The 18,283-nt window shown below is 35.1% G+C and overlaps 1 protein-coding gene and 1 long non-coding RNA gene across 2 annotated transcripts; both read left to right on the top strand.

Annotated features, from left to right (window-relative positions):
* Positions 1-312: 312 nt before the first annotated feature.
* Positions 313-2,262, top strand: LOC134261299 (uncharacterized). The gene is made up of 2 exons (XR_009990793.1): positions 313-435; positions 1,930-2,262. It is a non-coding gene; the product is annotated as an uncharacterized LOC134261299 (long non-coding RNA).
* A 1,015-nt stretch (positions 2,263-3,277) lies between these two features.
* Positions 3,278-16,908, top strand: LOC134261304 (uncharacterized). Its single transcript, XM_062743745.1, has 7 exons — positions 3,278-3,353; positions 13,510-13,899; positions 14,020-14,153; positions 14,238-14,466; positions 16,036-16,425; positions 16,529-16,662; positions 16,747-16,908. The coding sequence occupies exons 1-7, from the start codon at positions 3,278-3,280 to the stop codon at positions 16,906-16,908; spliced, it is 1,515 nt and encodes a 504-aa protein (XP_062599729.1).
* Positions 16,909-18,283: the final 1,375 nt, after the last annotated feature.

Below are 18,283 nucleotides of genomic sequence, written 5' to 3'. Positions count from 1 at the left end.
TAGGGAGTCCTTGTTTTATATAGAAATACATTGGAAAATTCTTCTTCTCAAGCACCAGTGGGCCAGGAAAGCTGAAACTTAGGTGGAATCATCCTGGGGTAGTGTAGATTCTAAATTACTAAAATAAAAAGGGGGTTGGGAGGGGGTAAGGTTCACAATAGATGTAAGAAGAGGGGAAATCTGGTAATAAAAGAACTGCATCACCAAAGTTACTCAGGTGAGCGATGTGGCCCATGGGCCTCTTGTTAAGCATTGAATAGATTACTTGAGTAAAAATAGTTCGTGGTGATTATTTTGTAATAATTTGTACCAATTTGTCAGGGATTTAAAAATGTAACCAAGGATGAGGATGCTGTTGAGTACATGAAGAAATTTGCTGATGAACTTCAGAATATTCAGGGAAGAGAAGTGGATAGGATAGAGAGACAAATGAAAGTAAGCATAAATCAAGATTACATGAAATTAATTGTGAAAAATTTATGTATATATTTTTATTGAATTCATTATGTAAGTTGTAAGATGTAAGTTCTTTTGTTTTTTAGGGATCTTTTCATTAAGTAGATTGATTGTATGTTGTTTAACGTCCCATTCGAGAATTTTTCACTCATATAGAGATTAGATATGTCACCAGATGTCGATGAAGGGCTTCAAATTTAGACCTATACTTGGCACTCAGGGCTTTTGAGCAGTGAGGGTTCTTTATTATGCCATCGCTACCGTGACATAGGACCTATGTTTTTAAGGTCATATCCGAAAGACCCATGACTTTCATTTCTAATGCTGAGTGCCTTGCAAAGGAACAGTCACTCCCTATGTTTATGTCCTAGATTTGACGCACTACCACGAACGAGAATCGAACCTTGGCCTCCTGATCATTATATAGAAAAATGCATTTATACTATGAAAATCTTTTTTGCTAATGGGTATTAAACAAAAGTACTAAGTGCATGGGTATTATGAACATATATTGCAAATTTCTATCCCCAGGGCCATATGTTCTTGTGTAAGGATGGGGCTATTTTGAATACATATAGTTAAAAGGCATTTTCCTTTTGAAAATCTTTTCTTCCTTTGGGCTTATAGAAAGCATACAGAATTTTTAAAATTGTAATTAACATGAGTATTTTTACCAGATTTGTGAAATTCTTAACCATTTGATAAATTAATTTTTTACTCTAAAGAAGTTATTCCCCTTTGCTGCTCATATAAAGGAATGTTTATAGCATTTTATGCAAAAGATACTTTTACAACTTTTAATGGTCAGGTGGACTTTTAAATCAAGATAAATTTAAAAAACGGAGCAAAAGAGCCTTTATTATTGTTGTCGCTAAATGTTCATCAAAGTCTAATAGAGGCCATTTATGAGAGAATTAGATGGGTTTACTAATAGTACTTATGAACTACCATAATTACTATTGTTATGTTTTGTTTGCATGGGGATAGTGTCAAATGGGGGAGGGGTTGGATGGGGGTGGGGGCAAGTACAGGAAAGTAAATAACATTTGTTAAAGAACGTTAAAGTATTTTGCTAAATTCAGATCAACCAATTTCTCTTGCTTTTGGGCAAAACAGCCTCATGTATCAGGTTATTTTGTTTTATTTTGTATTTTTTTTTTTACAGTGTTACATTATATGCAGGTGACTGCTAAGGCCATAGGGCCTTTTCCTTGGTTTCTATTGTGAATGGGAATATAAAGGATAGTTTAACTTTGGTATTTCAGACACTGATATCTCAAAAACCATGCATATATCAAACTGCTTAGGAAGTCCTAAATCACCTATTCATAAGTATTTTACCCTTGATATTTTGCATCCCTGGATAACTTGAAGTTATATCTCTGATTTATGGAGTTTGATATAACAAGGTCTGACTGTATATTTAGTGATTAAATCGATTGATCTTTTTCGAACTGTTTCTTAATGTTTCAGGCAGAGTTTGAGGGAAAGTACCACATAAAATTAAGACATGTTGACCTGGAGCCATTATAATGTATACTAAAGATTAGTAAATCAAAAACTGCCAGTGATGCAAGTGTCTAGTCTGACAATAATACAAGGATTTTAAAAGGAAAATGTAACCCAAAGGATTCATCAGAATGACTTTTTATGTGATAATTTGCATACAAGTATTATTTTTTAAATGTGTGATTTTTTCCGTGGAATGTGAGGGATTGCAGAATTCCATGTGACTGTATAAAGGACTAATGTGTGTATAAATGACTAATGTATAAAGGACTGTGCAATTATAAATATGAAGTTTTCTTTTTTAAACTCTAATTTTTACATGTATGGATATTTCTTCCAATATTTAAAAGTTGCACATACATCTACTGTAAAAGCGCAAATTTTCATGGAGATAAAATTTCGTTGATTTGTCATGTAAAACAGATTCATTGGCATTTAATTTTGTTGTTTTGAAAGTAACATTTTTTGGAATACTGTTTGTTATCTCCATATCCTTCTTCCATGAAAAAAAACCCTATTTCCTTAATAATTATGTTAAAGCCGTAATGTATGGGAAAAGAAAGTTGAAATTGATTATGATGTCATAATGGATCTAACATAAGAAATTAGTCTAAAGCCATTTACTAGATTTTGACATGAAAACTAGTCTATAGATGAACAGCCGTGCTATATATAATTATACACATAGAAATTTCACATTATTGATGAATATTGGTTGGCCAAATAAGCAGAATTTTACTAACTATTATAGAACGGTTTCTGGTAACTGTGATTGCATGATAACAGTTTGACGATTCGAGCTATTTGCGATGTATTCCTTTGTTAAAAAATCGCAATTTGGTACACAGTAATACTATTACATGCATATAGGTTTCCCCGAGATTAAAATGTCAAGTTTATTCACATAAACCTGTTAAATACGTGGAAAATACCTTAAACTTCCAAACTTGTCATCTTCAAGAGATATTTTGTTCAAAAAAAACTTTAGAAGAAAACATCAAATCACGCACGTGTTCTCCTTTAAAATCTGTTTATGGGTGTGTAAAAAACACTCTTATTGGTCAAAAAAAAATATTACGTTTACATGAAGTATATTTTTCTGTAATCATTCTTGACTTCCACTTTTGGAAATCGTGAAGACCTGCTGTATATGTCTAAATAGAGAACAAAGGTACTTGGGTCTTGGTCTTATAAATATGTATGTACCTTAATGATATGTAAAAAAAAAAACCTTTTCTTTACATATCAATAAGGTACATACATATTTATAAACCGAGACCAGGGAACAGGAGGAAATTAAAAAAAAGCAATAATGGCGACCTTGTTGTTCAAGATAGTTGATCATTTACTTATATTTCGTATTTATGCCGGGTTATCTTTTGTAAAAGGTATGTATCCCACATAATTATTTTGGGGAGAATTTTTTTTCTAAGATGGGTCCGTTCTTATTGACAGTCTTTTGGTTGTATTTACTTCCTCGAATTATATAGATAAGAACAACTTTATAGATTGAAGACAAGTACTAGTGTCAATTCACCTGACTGCTTCATCGCCATTAGTTTCGGTGTGGAATGGCGACCCGCGCTCGTGCAGGTTATCTTGTATTACCTTTGTTTACATTTTATTACGGCAACGCGTATTTGTGTTTGTTTGTAAACTGCACTGACCAGTGCAACTGTTGTAAGTAGTTTCTTTCCAAGTCAAAGGATCAAATTTGTTGGTACCGAAGATAGGTCTTGTCACAAGGAGTATTGGACCACAGAAAAGGATTGATTGATTGATTGTATACTGTTTAACGTCCCTCTCAAGAATTTTTCACTCATATGGAGACGCCACCACTTGCCGTTGGTCTCCACAGTGGGATTCCAACCCGCGACGAAAGGATCAACTCCTTACCTCGCAACTCTAGAGCAGACACTCTAACCACAGAAAAGGAGGTAAAAAAAGTTCAAGAACTAACCATTGAAAGTTATGGACAAGGTAAATGTTTTTGAACAGTGTGCTGAAACTCAAGGTCAAAAGGGGCAAAGTTATTGATGACCAAGGCAAGTTCCAATATAGACATTTGAAAATTGAAAGCCCTTACAATAACTGGTCAGAAGTTACGGACAAGGTCAAAGTTTGGTACGATAAGAAAGATCTTGTCACAACTTCTAAGTAATACACCTGTGGAGTATGAAGGCCATAGCTTAACCAGTAAAAAGTTTTGGGCAAGGTTAACTTTTTTTTGCGGTCAAACGGAACAAACAGACGGACACACCGCGCTACAGGCGGATGGACAGGGCAAAAAGTATGAACCTTTGAGGACGATTTTTTGCAGGGATGAATGTTTTCTTTATATGAAAAAATTCTCTTATCAGAGTGATTTTAATTTCACTAAAGGTATTCAATGTATATAATGAAAGGATTTTGATCAATGTTGAAAATTTAAACTAGTTAATTAAAATGCATTGCTAGATAAAGTGAAATGAAAGTGAAATTTTGCACATTAAAAGTTTTTAACGAATAAGATTAATCTGCCTTTGATGAATAGAAGAATTTTTGAATTTCACAAAATGTCTGTAGTAAATGATTTATTTTATTTCAATTTCATTGAGAAGAACATTATGCATATTTTCACCAAGAGATTTGTTTGAAGTTCAAATTATTTTCTACAATATCTTTAAAACATTCTGTGCCCATAGGTTCAATGTAATATTCAAATAGCAATTATTTAAAGAGGTCGAGACCACTAGATTTTCTGACGTCAGCATAAATTTGCATGTAAATTAGCTATCTGTTTACTTTATCCACTGATGAATGAGTCGCAATGCATTGTGGACTACTACAAGTACTAAGCTGTGTTGAAAATAAAGGCCAACTTGAATTGTCCCTTGGAAACTTATTTTCAATTCTGTTTTGAGATTTATGGAAGAAATATTTAAAATTAGTATAATCTTTCATTTCTATGTTCACATTTACAAAATTTGCTTTATGAAGCCTTATATCAACGTATAATACATCGGCCTAAACCAGTGTTCGAAGAGACGTACAAGTAGGTGCTATCGTGTCGATAGAGCATTGAGTTTTTTTTCACGTGATATACGTGTACATAGTTTTAGACAGCAGTACAAGGTGCGCTATTATTATTTAGCCCCTAAATATTATCAAGAAGTTTTTATGTACATGCAAACATCAAAGCGTTTTCACCATGTTCACTTTATTCGAATTTCGAAGCAATTATTAATCTGTCTATCTCTCGATACTACTCGCCTTCAAATTTTGAGTACTCTGAGTAAGGTGCGCAGCTGGTTAAAAGATATAAAAAAGTAGAGAAAAGTAAATTTCAATGCGGTGAAAAGGGAACAGTATTAAGTTATTAGTGAAGATAAAAAGGTTAGAAAAACAGTATTCACAGTTAAAAAATATAAAAACACTATAATATAATTAAGGTCTGTGGTGATTCAGTTTGCTCACTTCCAGTTTGAAATGTTCAACATCTGGAAGCGAGACAACACTGCCTGGCAGTCTGTTCCACTGAACTATTGTCAGAGGGAAAAGGGAATATTTATACACATTTTTAGCTCACCTGAGCCGAAGGCTCAAGTGAGCTTTTCTGATCACATTTTGTCCGTCGTCCGGCCGTCTGTCCGTCCGTAAACTTTTCACATTTTCGACTTCTTCTCAAGAACCAATGGGTTAATTTTAACCAAACTTGGTACAAAGCATCCTTAGGTGAAGGGGAGTTTAAATTATTAAAGTGAAGGGCCAAGTCCCCTTATAAGGGGAGATAATGAAGAAAAGACAAAAATAGGGTGGGGTCATTAAAAAATCTTCTTCTCAAGAACCACTAGGCCAGGAAAGCTGAAACTTATGTGGAAGCATCCTTGGGTAGTGTAGATATTAAATTGTTAAAATCATGACCCCCGGGGTTTGGGCGTGGCCACAATAGGGAATCCAAGTTTTACATAGAAATGTATAGAACAAATCTTTAAAAATCTTCTTCTCAAGAACCACTGGGCCAGGAAAGCTGAAACTTATTTGGAAGCATCCTTGGGTAGTGTAGATATTAAATTGGTAAAATCATGACCCCGGGGGTAGGGCAGGGCCACAATAGGGAATCCAAGTTTTGCATAGATATATTTAGGAAAATGTTTTTGAGAATCTTCTTCTCAAAAACCACTGGGCCAGGAAAGCTGAAACTTAAGTGAGAGCATCCTGAGGTAGTGTAGATTCTAAATTATTAAAATCGTGAATGGGGAGGGTGTAGCAAGAGGGGGAAATCTGGTAAAGAACTTCATCACCCAAGTTACTCAGGTGAGCGATGTGGCCCATGGGCCTCTTGTTTGTAGTTTGTATCTGTCTAAAGGTGAGGGAATGAGATGAACGGGTAGTCCTACTTGGGGGAATAAACTGAACCGAGGGGATGGCTACTAGTCCATGTACGATCTTGTACATAAGTACAAGCCTTGCATCCGCCCTCCTTTGTTGTAAGCTTCGCCAACCTAATGTTTGTAGCATATCTGAGACACTTGATGTTCCTAAAATCCGACATCACCCACCTTGCAGCTCTGCGCTGTACAGCGTCAACTTGGTTAATAAGTGTAACAAGATGAGGGTCCCAAACGCTGGCAGCATACTCAAGCTGTGGACATACCACTGCTTTGTGTGCTGCTGACCGAAGCTGCTGGTTCCTGGTCGGTATATTTCTGCGTAAGAAGCCAAGGAAGCTGTTGGCTTTATTTGTAACCCGACTGATGTGCTGACTCCAATTCAAGTCATCCGATTTATCGATACCCAGATACCGAGCTGATGAGATAGTCTCTAATACCTGACCATGAAATATATAGTTGGTACAAATGGGGTATCTGGATGTCGTTACATGGATTACCTGACACTTACTTGGGTTAAATTCCATGTCCCACAAGGTCTCCCAGTTCTATAGTTGCTTAAGGTCCTCTTGGAGCATTGACTGACATCCCTGTCCATCCATAGTAATATAGATGACAGTGTCATCTGCAAAGAGTCTGACCTGTGACTTCACATGCTCCGGCAAATCGTTTATATAAGCGAGGAAGAGGATGGGGCCAAGGACAGAGCCCTGAGGGACCCCAGATGTAACGGGGATGGATGTGGAGAACTCACCATCTACTACTGCCCTCTGGGAACGGTTGCTGCGGAACCCCTTGATCCATACTAGATTTCGGCCTCGAACACCATACTCATGTAGTTTAGAAAGTAGTTTGTTGTGTGAGACCTAGTCAAAAGCTTTGCTGAAATCTAACAGGATCAAGTCGGTTTGCTTACCGTGTTGAATATTACATGCAAGTTCATCGACCAGCATCACCAGCTGGGTTTCGCAGCTCCGTCGCTCCCTTAATCCATGTTGGAGGTCATATAAGATGTTATTTTGTGTAAAATGGCTTACCAAGTTTGATGTTATAATATGCTCCATAGTTTTGCACAGTATGCAGGTAAGGGATATAGGTCTGTAATTTGCTGGGTTTGATCTGTCCCCCTTCTTAAATAGTGGACTAACATTAGCGGTGCACCACTCTCTGGGTAATGTACCTGTGTCATAGGAGAGCTGAAAGAGGGTTTGGAATATTGGGCTTACCTCTTGGTGCAGTTCTTTTAGTAAGATGGGTGGAATCTGATCAGGGCCAGTCGCTTTGTATTTAGTTTTTCAGCAATTTTTCTATACCCTCTTTGGTTACCTTGATTTCCGGCATGTGACTTCTTGGAGGGGAGGGTTGGTCAGTAAAAGAGGTAGACTCGGCTGGGTGGGTGGTACTGATATGTTGTTTACTCACCTTCATGTTACATAGCTGAGAGAGGGAAAGGGGAGATTTGGGGCTGAAAACCAACTGAAATTGTCGGTTTAAATGTCAGCTTTCTCAACCGGCTCTGATTTGGTGACACACCACATGAGTCCCTCTTAGCGTGTTTCAGGAAGGTGAAAAGCTTCTTGAGGGCATAGGTTTGTTTGGGATTTATTTCTGACTCAGAGACCTGTTTCTCCAGGATACCAAGGATGTTGTTCACATATCTATGATATGAAAGTCTTATTTGTTGTTGGACTAGATGTTTAGTACTTTTATAATGGTGTTTATCCTCTGGTCTTTTTGTTCTTCTCTGTCTGTAAAGAGTTTATCACGTTTTCTAATTAAGCGTTTGATGTGAATATCAACCCAGGGTAGCTTGTTCTTTCCTCTGGTCCTTACAGGTGGTACAAAAGTTGACAAACCCTCTGAGATTTTTTGTTTGAATTCATTCCATAGATAATCAGCATTTTTATGTGTATGTACATTCATGAGAACTTGATCCTTATACTGAGCAATATGATGTCTAAACCCATCCCAGTCTGCTTTTTGTACAGGTGGACATTTCTAGGCTTGATTTTGCTTACCTGCGGTTTTATGTTTGACTCTGTGTACACAATATCATGATCACTTAAACCAGGTAAGGGGGCCACTTTACTTACCAGAGTTGGGCGATTTGTCAAATACAAATCAAGAGTATTTTCACCTCTAGTAGGGAAATCTACCATTTGCTGTAGATTATTGTCTTGTATGAGCTCTGTAAAGTACTCATATAAAGATGTTTTTCTACAACTAGAGTCAATGCTATTTCTTACCCAATCATACTTCGGCATATTAAAGTCACCCATTAGCCAGATGGTGCCACCTTTATGAGCAAACTTGGATAGTGGGATGTTCAGCTCGATTAAGCTTTGTTCATCTGCTTCCTCTGGTTTGTAATAAGTACCTACATACAATGATTTGCTACCATGCAAATTAACTTTGACCCATAATAACTCAGTCAGTTTCCAGCTCAGAGGCTTTTTACACTGTAAACTGTTTACGAACAAGTATAAATACGCCTCCCCCTCTGGTTGTAACTCTTCCCTACAAAATACTAGTACAGTTTAACCCATGTCTACTGGAAATACCTCACTGTCAGCTATATCAGGTGTCAACCATGATTCGGTACCTACCACAATATCAGGGGAAACAGTGGCTATAAGATTTTGGAACTAGATAGTTCCATTGTTTATTGAAAATCTCATTTCTGAGTTAGCGCCGCCCATTAAATTAATAAGCTCTGCCCACTTGGACTGCTGGGACTGCTCTCTGGGACCGCTGGGACCGCTCTGGGACTTCTTTAGCAGTCCCAGAAAGCAGTCCCCGGGACTGCTCTGGGACTGCTTTGTGTCATGTTGGGTCTGGTCGGTACTGTATATGATGGAAACTTGAAATAGGAACTTAGTATAGTGCTTATTTTACAAAAAAGAAAATGCCCAAGATGAAATTTACGACATCTTAATTTAGGTCTAACTCTACCTGTTGGCGTGGGAGTAGGACAAATTTAAATAAGTAGTAAAAAGTTGTAAATCAGGCTTCATCTCGATACTGTATATTGATTTGTTTTTGAATGAAAATGCCCCTATCTATTCAAAAAATATGTTATTATAATAATCATTTAATTTTACTTTATTTACATATCTAAACTACCTGTGTTTTAGATTGAGTGATTGATTTATTTATTATTTTATTTTATTATATTATTTTTTTTCATTATTTATTTCCTTGCCAAGGGATTTTTTGGTAGTGGATTTTGCCCCGAAACAAAAATGTATGGATATGCCCTACCCCCAACATTTTCCTTAAAATTAATATTTTATTTAATTCATATAAACTAGAACAAAAGCCTATTGGGCTCATTTTCGTTGGTTTTTAAAGACAAATATTTTTGGGTAATAACACGAAACATTCGCGATATAACTCGAAACATTTGCGATATAAGGTGTAACGTATGCGATATAACGCGAAACTTACGCGTTTTAACGCGTACTTTTCGCGAATAGACGTTATAACGCGTAGCTTTCTCGAATAAATGCAAAACTTACGCATTATAAAGCGAAACTTTCGCGTTTTTTCAATAATATTCTTATACTAATGCTACTCAGGAACCCTTGACTGACAGATAAGAATGCCGACGAGAACTTGAACTTAATTATAAAATATCATTTCCTCAGAAGATGTACTGGAGGAATGATGCGATGATTAGTCACTATACATTAGTCACCAGATTTTTTTTTTATTTCAAAACCTTACCAATTAATAAAATGAATTTTACTTTCTTGTACATTGTACATATTTTTCAGTTGTTAAATTCAAGAAATTCTTTATACTGATTATTTTATCTAAGAAAAATCTCAACTTGACACTTTCTCAAGCTAGCTGTTTTTTTACAACTGTACCCTAGTGAATTAAGCGATCCATCATTTTTGACTAAAAAGTATACATATGTATAATACAACATAGCTTAAAAGTGAGTGAACAATGTATCATTTCATCAGCTTGACATGCCATATAATGCTTTTTAGCTCACCTGAACCGAAGGCTCAAGTGAGCTTTTCTGATCACAATTTTGTCCGGCGTCCGTCTGTCCGTCTGTCTGTCTGTAAACTTTTCACATTTTCGACTTCTTCTTAAGAACCACTGGGCCAATTTCAACCAAACTTGCCACAAAGCATCCTTGGGTGAAGGGGTGTTAAATTTGTCCAAATGAAGGGCCACGCCCTCATTCAAGGGGAGATAATTGGGAATTAATGAAAAATTGGTGGCATGTTTTAAAAATCTTCTTCTCAAGAATCACTGTGCCAGGAAAGATGAAACTTATGGGGAAACATCCTCAGGTAGTGTAGATTCAAGTTTGTTCAAATCATGACCCCCGGGGGTAGGGCGGGGCCAAAATGGCCGACCAAAGTTTTACATAGACATATACAGGAAAATTCTTTAAAAATCTTCTTCTCAAGAATAGCAAAGCCATAATTGATTATATTTATATAGAAGCATCCTCAGGTAGTATAGATTAAAGTTTATTCAAATCATGACCCCCGGGGGTAGAGCGGGGCCAAAATGGCCGACCAAAGTTTTACATAGAAATATATAGGAAAAATCTTTAAAAATCTTCTTCTCAAGAATAGCAAAGCCATAATTGATTATATTTATAATGAAGCATCCTCAGGTAGTGTAGATTCAAGTTTGTTCAAATCATGACCCCCGGGGGTAGGGCGGGGCCAAAATGGCCGACCAAAGTTTTACATAGAAATATTTAGAAAAATTCGTAAAAAACTTTCTTCTCAAGAATAGCAAAGCCATAATTGATCATATTTATATGGAAGTATCCTCAGGTAGTGTAGATTCAAGTTTGTTCAAATCATGACCCCCGGGGGTAGGGCGGGGCCAAAATGGTTGACCAAAGTTTAACATAGAAATATATATAGGAAAATTCTTTTAAAATCTTCCTCTCAAGAATAGCAATGCCATAATTAATCATATTTATAATGAAGCATCCTTAGGTAGTGTAGATTAAATTTTATTCAAATCATGACCCCCCGGGGGTAGGGTGGGGTCACAATGGCCGATCAAAGTTTTACATAGACATATATAGGAAAATTCTTTAAAAATCATCTTCTCAAGAATAGCAAAGCCATGATTGGTCATTTGACAACTTTTGGATTTTAACTTTTCAATAATAAACCAATTTCTACTTTTTCCTAGCCACAGTGGTTAGGTGAGCGATGTGGCCCATGGGCCTCTTATTAAGTAATAAATATAAATGGATATTGTTACTAGTGTTACAAACTGATCGTCGAGGACGGGTCTACTATTCTTAATTTTTCTCCCATATTTATATATCCGAGGGGTCATTGAAAAGTTCGTGGACTAGCGCCATAAATCAGAATTATTAGGGTATATAGCAAAGAGTTTTTACACTTTGAATTATTATCAATGTTTTCGTAAGCAATGGAATGACAACGTGGCGCAACCTCAAAATACGATGTCGTATTTCTACAGTGAATCTAACACAGACAAATGAAAAATTGCAATCCAATTTTCAATTTTTCAATTTACCTTATTTTGTCAATTTTCTGAGATCTTGATCTTAACAATTTTATTTCAAATTCTGTGGAGAGTGTATATAAAAAAACGACTGAAAGGGTTGATTTTTCCCAAAAATCATTATCATGAAGTTTAACTTTTGAAAACCTCGCATTAACTTTGAATGGTTTGAATCACAAATCACAAAACAAAGTTCAGACTTATTAAAAAGTCTCGGTTAAACAGAAAAAGTTTCGCTATATCGCAAAAGGTTATAACTACATGTATAACACGAAAGTTTTGAGAATGCGTTTATTTGCGAAAGTCACGCGTTATAAGACGAAAGTTACGCTTTTATTTGCGTTCGCGAATTTTTTACCTAGGAAAATGAGCCCAATTGGCTTTGGTAGAAAAAAAAACTAACTTTGGGATATTTATTTTTAACAATATTCAGGGAGGTTGCTTGTATGTGGAATTGGGGCAAATTTTGTCGATTTATATGGAAAACGCTTTAGCAATTCGGTATCTAACCCGTGGGTTTATTCGCTACTGCTCAAATAGCCACTCAAGTTTACAAGCTTTAAGACAAACTTCAATTTGAAAGAGTTAAATGTGGTATGGCTAAATTTAAAACCAGAAGTATATTAACTATTTATAGAAAAAAGTTAGATATAAAGAACTATATTTATATATGTAGTACCATCAAATCGGGACCTTATTCGGAACTGGCTAAAAGTCTACATCGTCAATTAACCCAGCTGATTTTAATGTTGAAATCATGTTCTGTCATTTAATCCAATGGTAAGACTTCTGTCATAATTTAAAGGTTTTAACGTAACTTTATTAAACTTATAGCATTGCAAATAACACTTTTTTCTGCTTATAATTTAAGAGTTGTATACTGTATAAGGGTTATTTTCGCCCCGTGTTTTTTTTCGCCTTTTCACACTTGCAGACAACTTTGCCCCGTTTTGAATTCGCCCAGTCATACATGTAGTTCTGTTTAAGAAATTATACCGTATCATTTAAGTTCGCCCCGTTTTAAATTCGCCCAAATAAGAATAGGGCGAAAGGGGCGAAAATAAAACGGGGGCGAAAAATTCCCTGTATACAGTATGTAATTGGTTCGATGGTTAATAAGTAATCTTTTGGTGAAAATCAGTCTGGCACTAAAACATTTTGTCAGGTATGATCTGATGCCTTTCTGGTATATGAAAGATATTTGATTCTTTGATTGACCTCAACGCATTAGAGAATGCATAATTATGGGGGTGGGGGTGGGGGGTGATATAAGAAGCGCAATATTGATACCATTGCCATTTTAATATTACAAAAGTTAAAATTCAGTCTAGACTTCCCAAGCAGAATTAATTATTTCGAGAATATCACAATGAAAGTATATTAATTATATGATATATTAAATCGAATATTAACTGGTATATCGTGTTATTTAATTAATTTTGAATATCAATACTAGTAATATGTGTACATTCTGACAGGAATGCAGAATATTTATCAGGACTACATTCATGCTCTATTCATTACGTATTGCTGAAGGTTATGGCAAAAAATCTGTTAGAAATATAAAATCAAAATACATGTATTAATTTATCATTTAGTACAATGTATGTGTATGTTTTCTATATAAATTACTAGTCAATGTATATATTTTCAGCACAGAACCTGCAAATCCAGGTCCAACCACCAAATGTAATATTAGGGCAAAATGATATTATAATCACCTGTTCCACCATCAGGCAATCACAACTTGATACTGTGTATACTATACAGCTACAAAAAAACAGTACTGGCACAATACAGGATGTGGTTTCTGTTCGTTCAAGTAACGGTCAAGATACTATAACATGGCAGGACACAAGTTTACAAAACAGAGCAACAGCAACAGGTACTGTCAGCTCACCTGCCACAGCTCAGCTAAAGTTGACGATACCTAAGAACAGAGCGCTGTGTCCTCGAGATTTCACTGGATACAGGTGTAAGATGAGTGGATTCACAGCGGCGCTAGTTAATCAAGAAACAAATCAGGTGTATGTTACCTATACGGGTATGTAGTATACATTCCAAAATCCAGCATTGCATTTGTTTATTAATTGTAAATAATTGTAAATTCTAATATTAATTGTAAAATCTTGTTACATCTTGATGGATCTTAATTGTAATTAAGTAAATCCAACAACGATTGAAATGCCAAATGTGAGGATACTTGGTGAATTTTCTAATACACCATCAAGACAATTTCCGGTTGGAACGACTGTGCAGCTGACATGTACAGGACAGATTGGAAGTGAACCAACTGCTGTAAGTACATTATCTTAAATAACAATATAATGTCAGAAAACTTTATGTCAACATCTTAATCGAAATTCATTATCTACTCTTCAGACAATTCGATGGTGCTCGAAGAAGTCCCAAGATCTTGGCTTCACTGGGTTACCACAGACCCCAGTCCACTCGGAGGCCTGGCCATCTTCCAACTGTCAGTACACACGTTCCAGTACTATCACCTATAATCTCACCAGTGATGACACCTACACACAGTTCTTGTGTGAGTCTGGATATTCTGGTCTCTGCGAAACAGGAACAGCCAAGCAGTATCTGAATATATCTATAGGTGAGTTCTTTAATATTATTTTTCCGCTTGATATCCCATTTACATACTGAATGACATAATTTTTGTAAATCATATTAGTACTGGGTATTATTTTTTTAATATTATACATTTATGTAAATTAGTTGAATCGGATTTGTCAAGAAATATTTGGTTTTTTTTTTTTGGAAAAAAAAACACAGTGAGTTACCCGCTGAATAATGTTGCCACGCCTTCCTGGGTAGCAACAGTCAAAATTCCTTGATGACGGATGTTATTCCAAATTATAGTGACCGCGAAGAATTTATGTTTCTTTTACGAATCGTGTTCAGCCTAAGCAAGGGCACCGCAAAGCGAAGCATCCCCTCGCAAACAGCATTTATGAATCAAAACAGTATTCGGCATTGATCCCGATGCAAATTACTTCTCTCCCGTTTCGTATACAGCGCTTAATCTCACGCAACATAAGTTAAAGGTGCATAGACACAGATTTGAAGTTAATATTTTCTGTATAATATATCACGACTTGTATATTGTAATAGAATTCAACACGAAAATAAGTTAAAAATCTTATTTCATCTAAAAGTTAAGTTATTGAAAAGTTCGTGCTGTAACAAGCTAGATATAAAGAACGCCCGCATATATTTTTAGCACCGTCAAATCTGGACCTTAAATTCGGAACTTGCTAAAAGACTACTTCGTTAATTAACCCAGTTGATTTTTTATATTAAAGTCGTGTTCTTTTATTTAATCCAATAGGAAGACTTGTGTCATAATTTAAAGGTTTTAACGTAACTTTATTAGACTTAAAACATTGCAAACAAAACTTTTTCTGTTTATAATCTAAGAGTTATAATATGTAGTTGGTTCGATGGTTAACAAGTAATCTTTTGGTGAAAAAATCAGTCAACTAAAGCATTTTGTCAGATATGATCTGATGCCCTTCGGGTATAAAGGATATTTTATTCTTTTATTAACTTCAACCCATTAAAGAATGCATAATTATGGGGGGGGGGGGGGGGCAGAAAAAGCGCAAAACTTTAAAAAGGGAAATTTTCGCCCCCGTTTTATTTTCGCCCCTTTCGCATAATTAAAACGGGGCGAATTCAAATTACTTCTCATAATTTCTCAAACAGAACTATGACTGGGCGAATTCAAAACGGGGCAAAATTGTTCACAAGTTCAAAAGGGCGAAAATAACACGGGGCGAAAATAACCCTGTATACAGTATTAATAACTGCTATTTTAATATTACAAAAGTTAAAATTCAGTCTAGACTTCCCAAGCAGAATTAATCATTTCGAGAATATCACAATGGAAGTATATTAATTATATGATATATTAAATCGAATATTAACTGGTATATCGTGTTATTTAATTAATGTTAAATATCAATACTAGTAACATGTGTACATTCTGACAGGAATGCAGAATATTTATCAGGACTACATTCATGCTCTATTCATTACGTATTGCTGAAGGTTATGGCAAAAAATCTGTTAGAAATATAAAATCAAAATACATGTATTACATTATCATTTAGTACAATGAATGTTTTCTAAATAAATTACAAGTCAGTGTATATATTTTCAGCACAGAACCTGCAAATCCACGTCCAACCATCAAATATAATATTAGGGCAAAATGATTTTGTAATTACCTGTTCCACCATCAGCCCATCACAACTTGATACAGTGTATACTATACAGCTACAAAAAAACAATACTCGCTCAATACAGGATGTGGTTTCTGTTGGTTTAAGTAACGGTCAAGATACTATAACATGGCAGGACACAAGTTTACAAAACAGAGCAACAGCAACAGGTACTGTCAGCTCACCTGCCACAGCTCAGCTAAAGTTGACGATACCTAAGGACAGAGCGCTGTGTCCTCGAGATTTCACTGGATACAGGTGTAAGATGAGTGGATTCACAGCGGCGCTAGTTAATCAAGAAACAAATCAGGTGTATGTTACCTATACAGGTATGTAGTATACATTCCAAAATCCAGCATTGCATTTGTTTATTTAATCTAATATTAATTGTAAAATCTTATTACACCTTGATGGATTTTAATTGTAATTAAGTAAATCCAACAACGATGGAAATGCCAAATGTGAGGATACTTGGTGAATTTTCTAATACACCATCAAGACAATTTCCGGTTGGAACGACTGTGCAGCTGACATGTACAGGACAGATTGGAAGTGAACCAACTGCTGTAAGTACATTATCTTAAATAACAATATAATATCAGAAAACTTTATGTCAACATCTTAATCGAAATTCATTATCTACTCTTCAGACAATTCGATGGTGCTCGAAGAAGTCCCAAGATCTTGGCTTCACTGGCTTACCACAGACCCCTATCCATTCTGAGGTCGCATTGTCTGGCTGTCAGTACACACGTTCCAGTACCATCACCTATAACCTCACCAGTGATGACACCTACACACAGTTTTTTTGAATCTAAACATTCTTGGTCTTTGTGAAACAGGAACAGCCAAACAATATCTGAATATGTCCATAAAGATTCTATCAAATTGATCTTTTTTTTCTCATTTACATTCTTTGAAAACGAACTTTACAATACATTCTAAAATATCATATGACATATTTTATATTTGAAAAACTGGTCAATTTGAGTAAGGTTGTTGTATTCTTGTTGCAATGCTGCTAATGTTACATAAGAAATCAGAATTAAATTTTATTCATGGTTTGTTGTCTTTAAAATGTGTTACTAAAGATGTATGAAATTGCCAAATAGACTTTGTGATTTTTCAGATAAATGTGTAAATTTTACACTTTAAAGTGTAAAATTTATTCAGATTATTGTGTAAAGGATGAGTGCACTTATATATATATATACACACACACACACACACACACACACACACACATATATATATATATATATATATATATATATATATATATATATATATATATATATATATATATATATATATATATATATATATATCAGCTATGAAAGAAATTAAAAAGAATGTTTTGTGCAAAGTAAAACAGGAATTTCATTTTTATGTTTAATAAGAGAGACAATTTTCTGCCTACTTGGACACACTCCTTTTTTTTAAAGAGCAAGATTCATCTTATGCATAAAATGGCCCTGTACTTATATCAATTACTTAACTATCACCCTCTTTACCATTTCATATATCAAAATAAAGTAGACACTTGGTGCTTTCATTTTCTGTTATAAAATTTTGTTTTGAGAATCCGCATATTAGAAAACAGGCTTTGAGAAATTGCAATGTTCTTGAAATTTGCAGAAAACATGCGTATTGACTACCTTCAGCAGAGAATTAATTTATGAGCACCGCCCACGATCAAAAAAATAAAACACGTTTTTTGATCTTCAGAAACAGTGCTCTCATTATGTATTTGCATATTTTGGATCAGAGGTTGTGCTCTATATGAAATATTGAAAAAAAATGCTTCAACTTTAGGTCATTTTCAAAGGAATTTTCAGGATATGAGGAAAATGACACATTTTATGACGTCATAATGCATTGACTAGCCGTGAAATTACGTCACGATTAACAGATACGTAATCACCCACACTTCAAGTGATAAATACTGCATTTGCAACGTAAACTGAGCGGTTTTGATTTTTCAGAAATTCTCAGGGCCAAATAAGGCCCAAAGTGGCTCTTGCTCTTTCTACACTTTAATCTATAAAATTTACACATTAGTCTGTCAATTATCACTTTAAAGTGTAAATTTTGCACTTTAATCTGTATAATTAACACTTTAATCTGTACATTTTACACTTTAATCTGTAAAATTTACACTTTAATCTGTAAATTTTACACTTTAAT

Source organism: Saccostrea cucullata, unplaced genomic scaffold (genome assembly GCF_032062105.1).
Source record: "Saccostrea cucullata isolate Sc308-1 unplaced genomic scaffold, CSIRO_AGI_Scuc_v1 ctg5899, whole genome shotgun sequence".
NCBI lineage: Eukaryota > Metazoa > Mollusca > Bivalvia > Ostreida > Ostreidae > Saccostrea > Saccostrea cuccullata.
The sequence above is the reverse complement of the archived record's forward strand: the minus strand, read 5'-3'. Positions and strand labels throughout refer to the sequence as shown.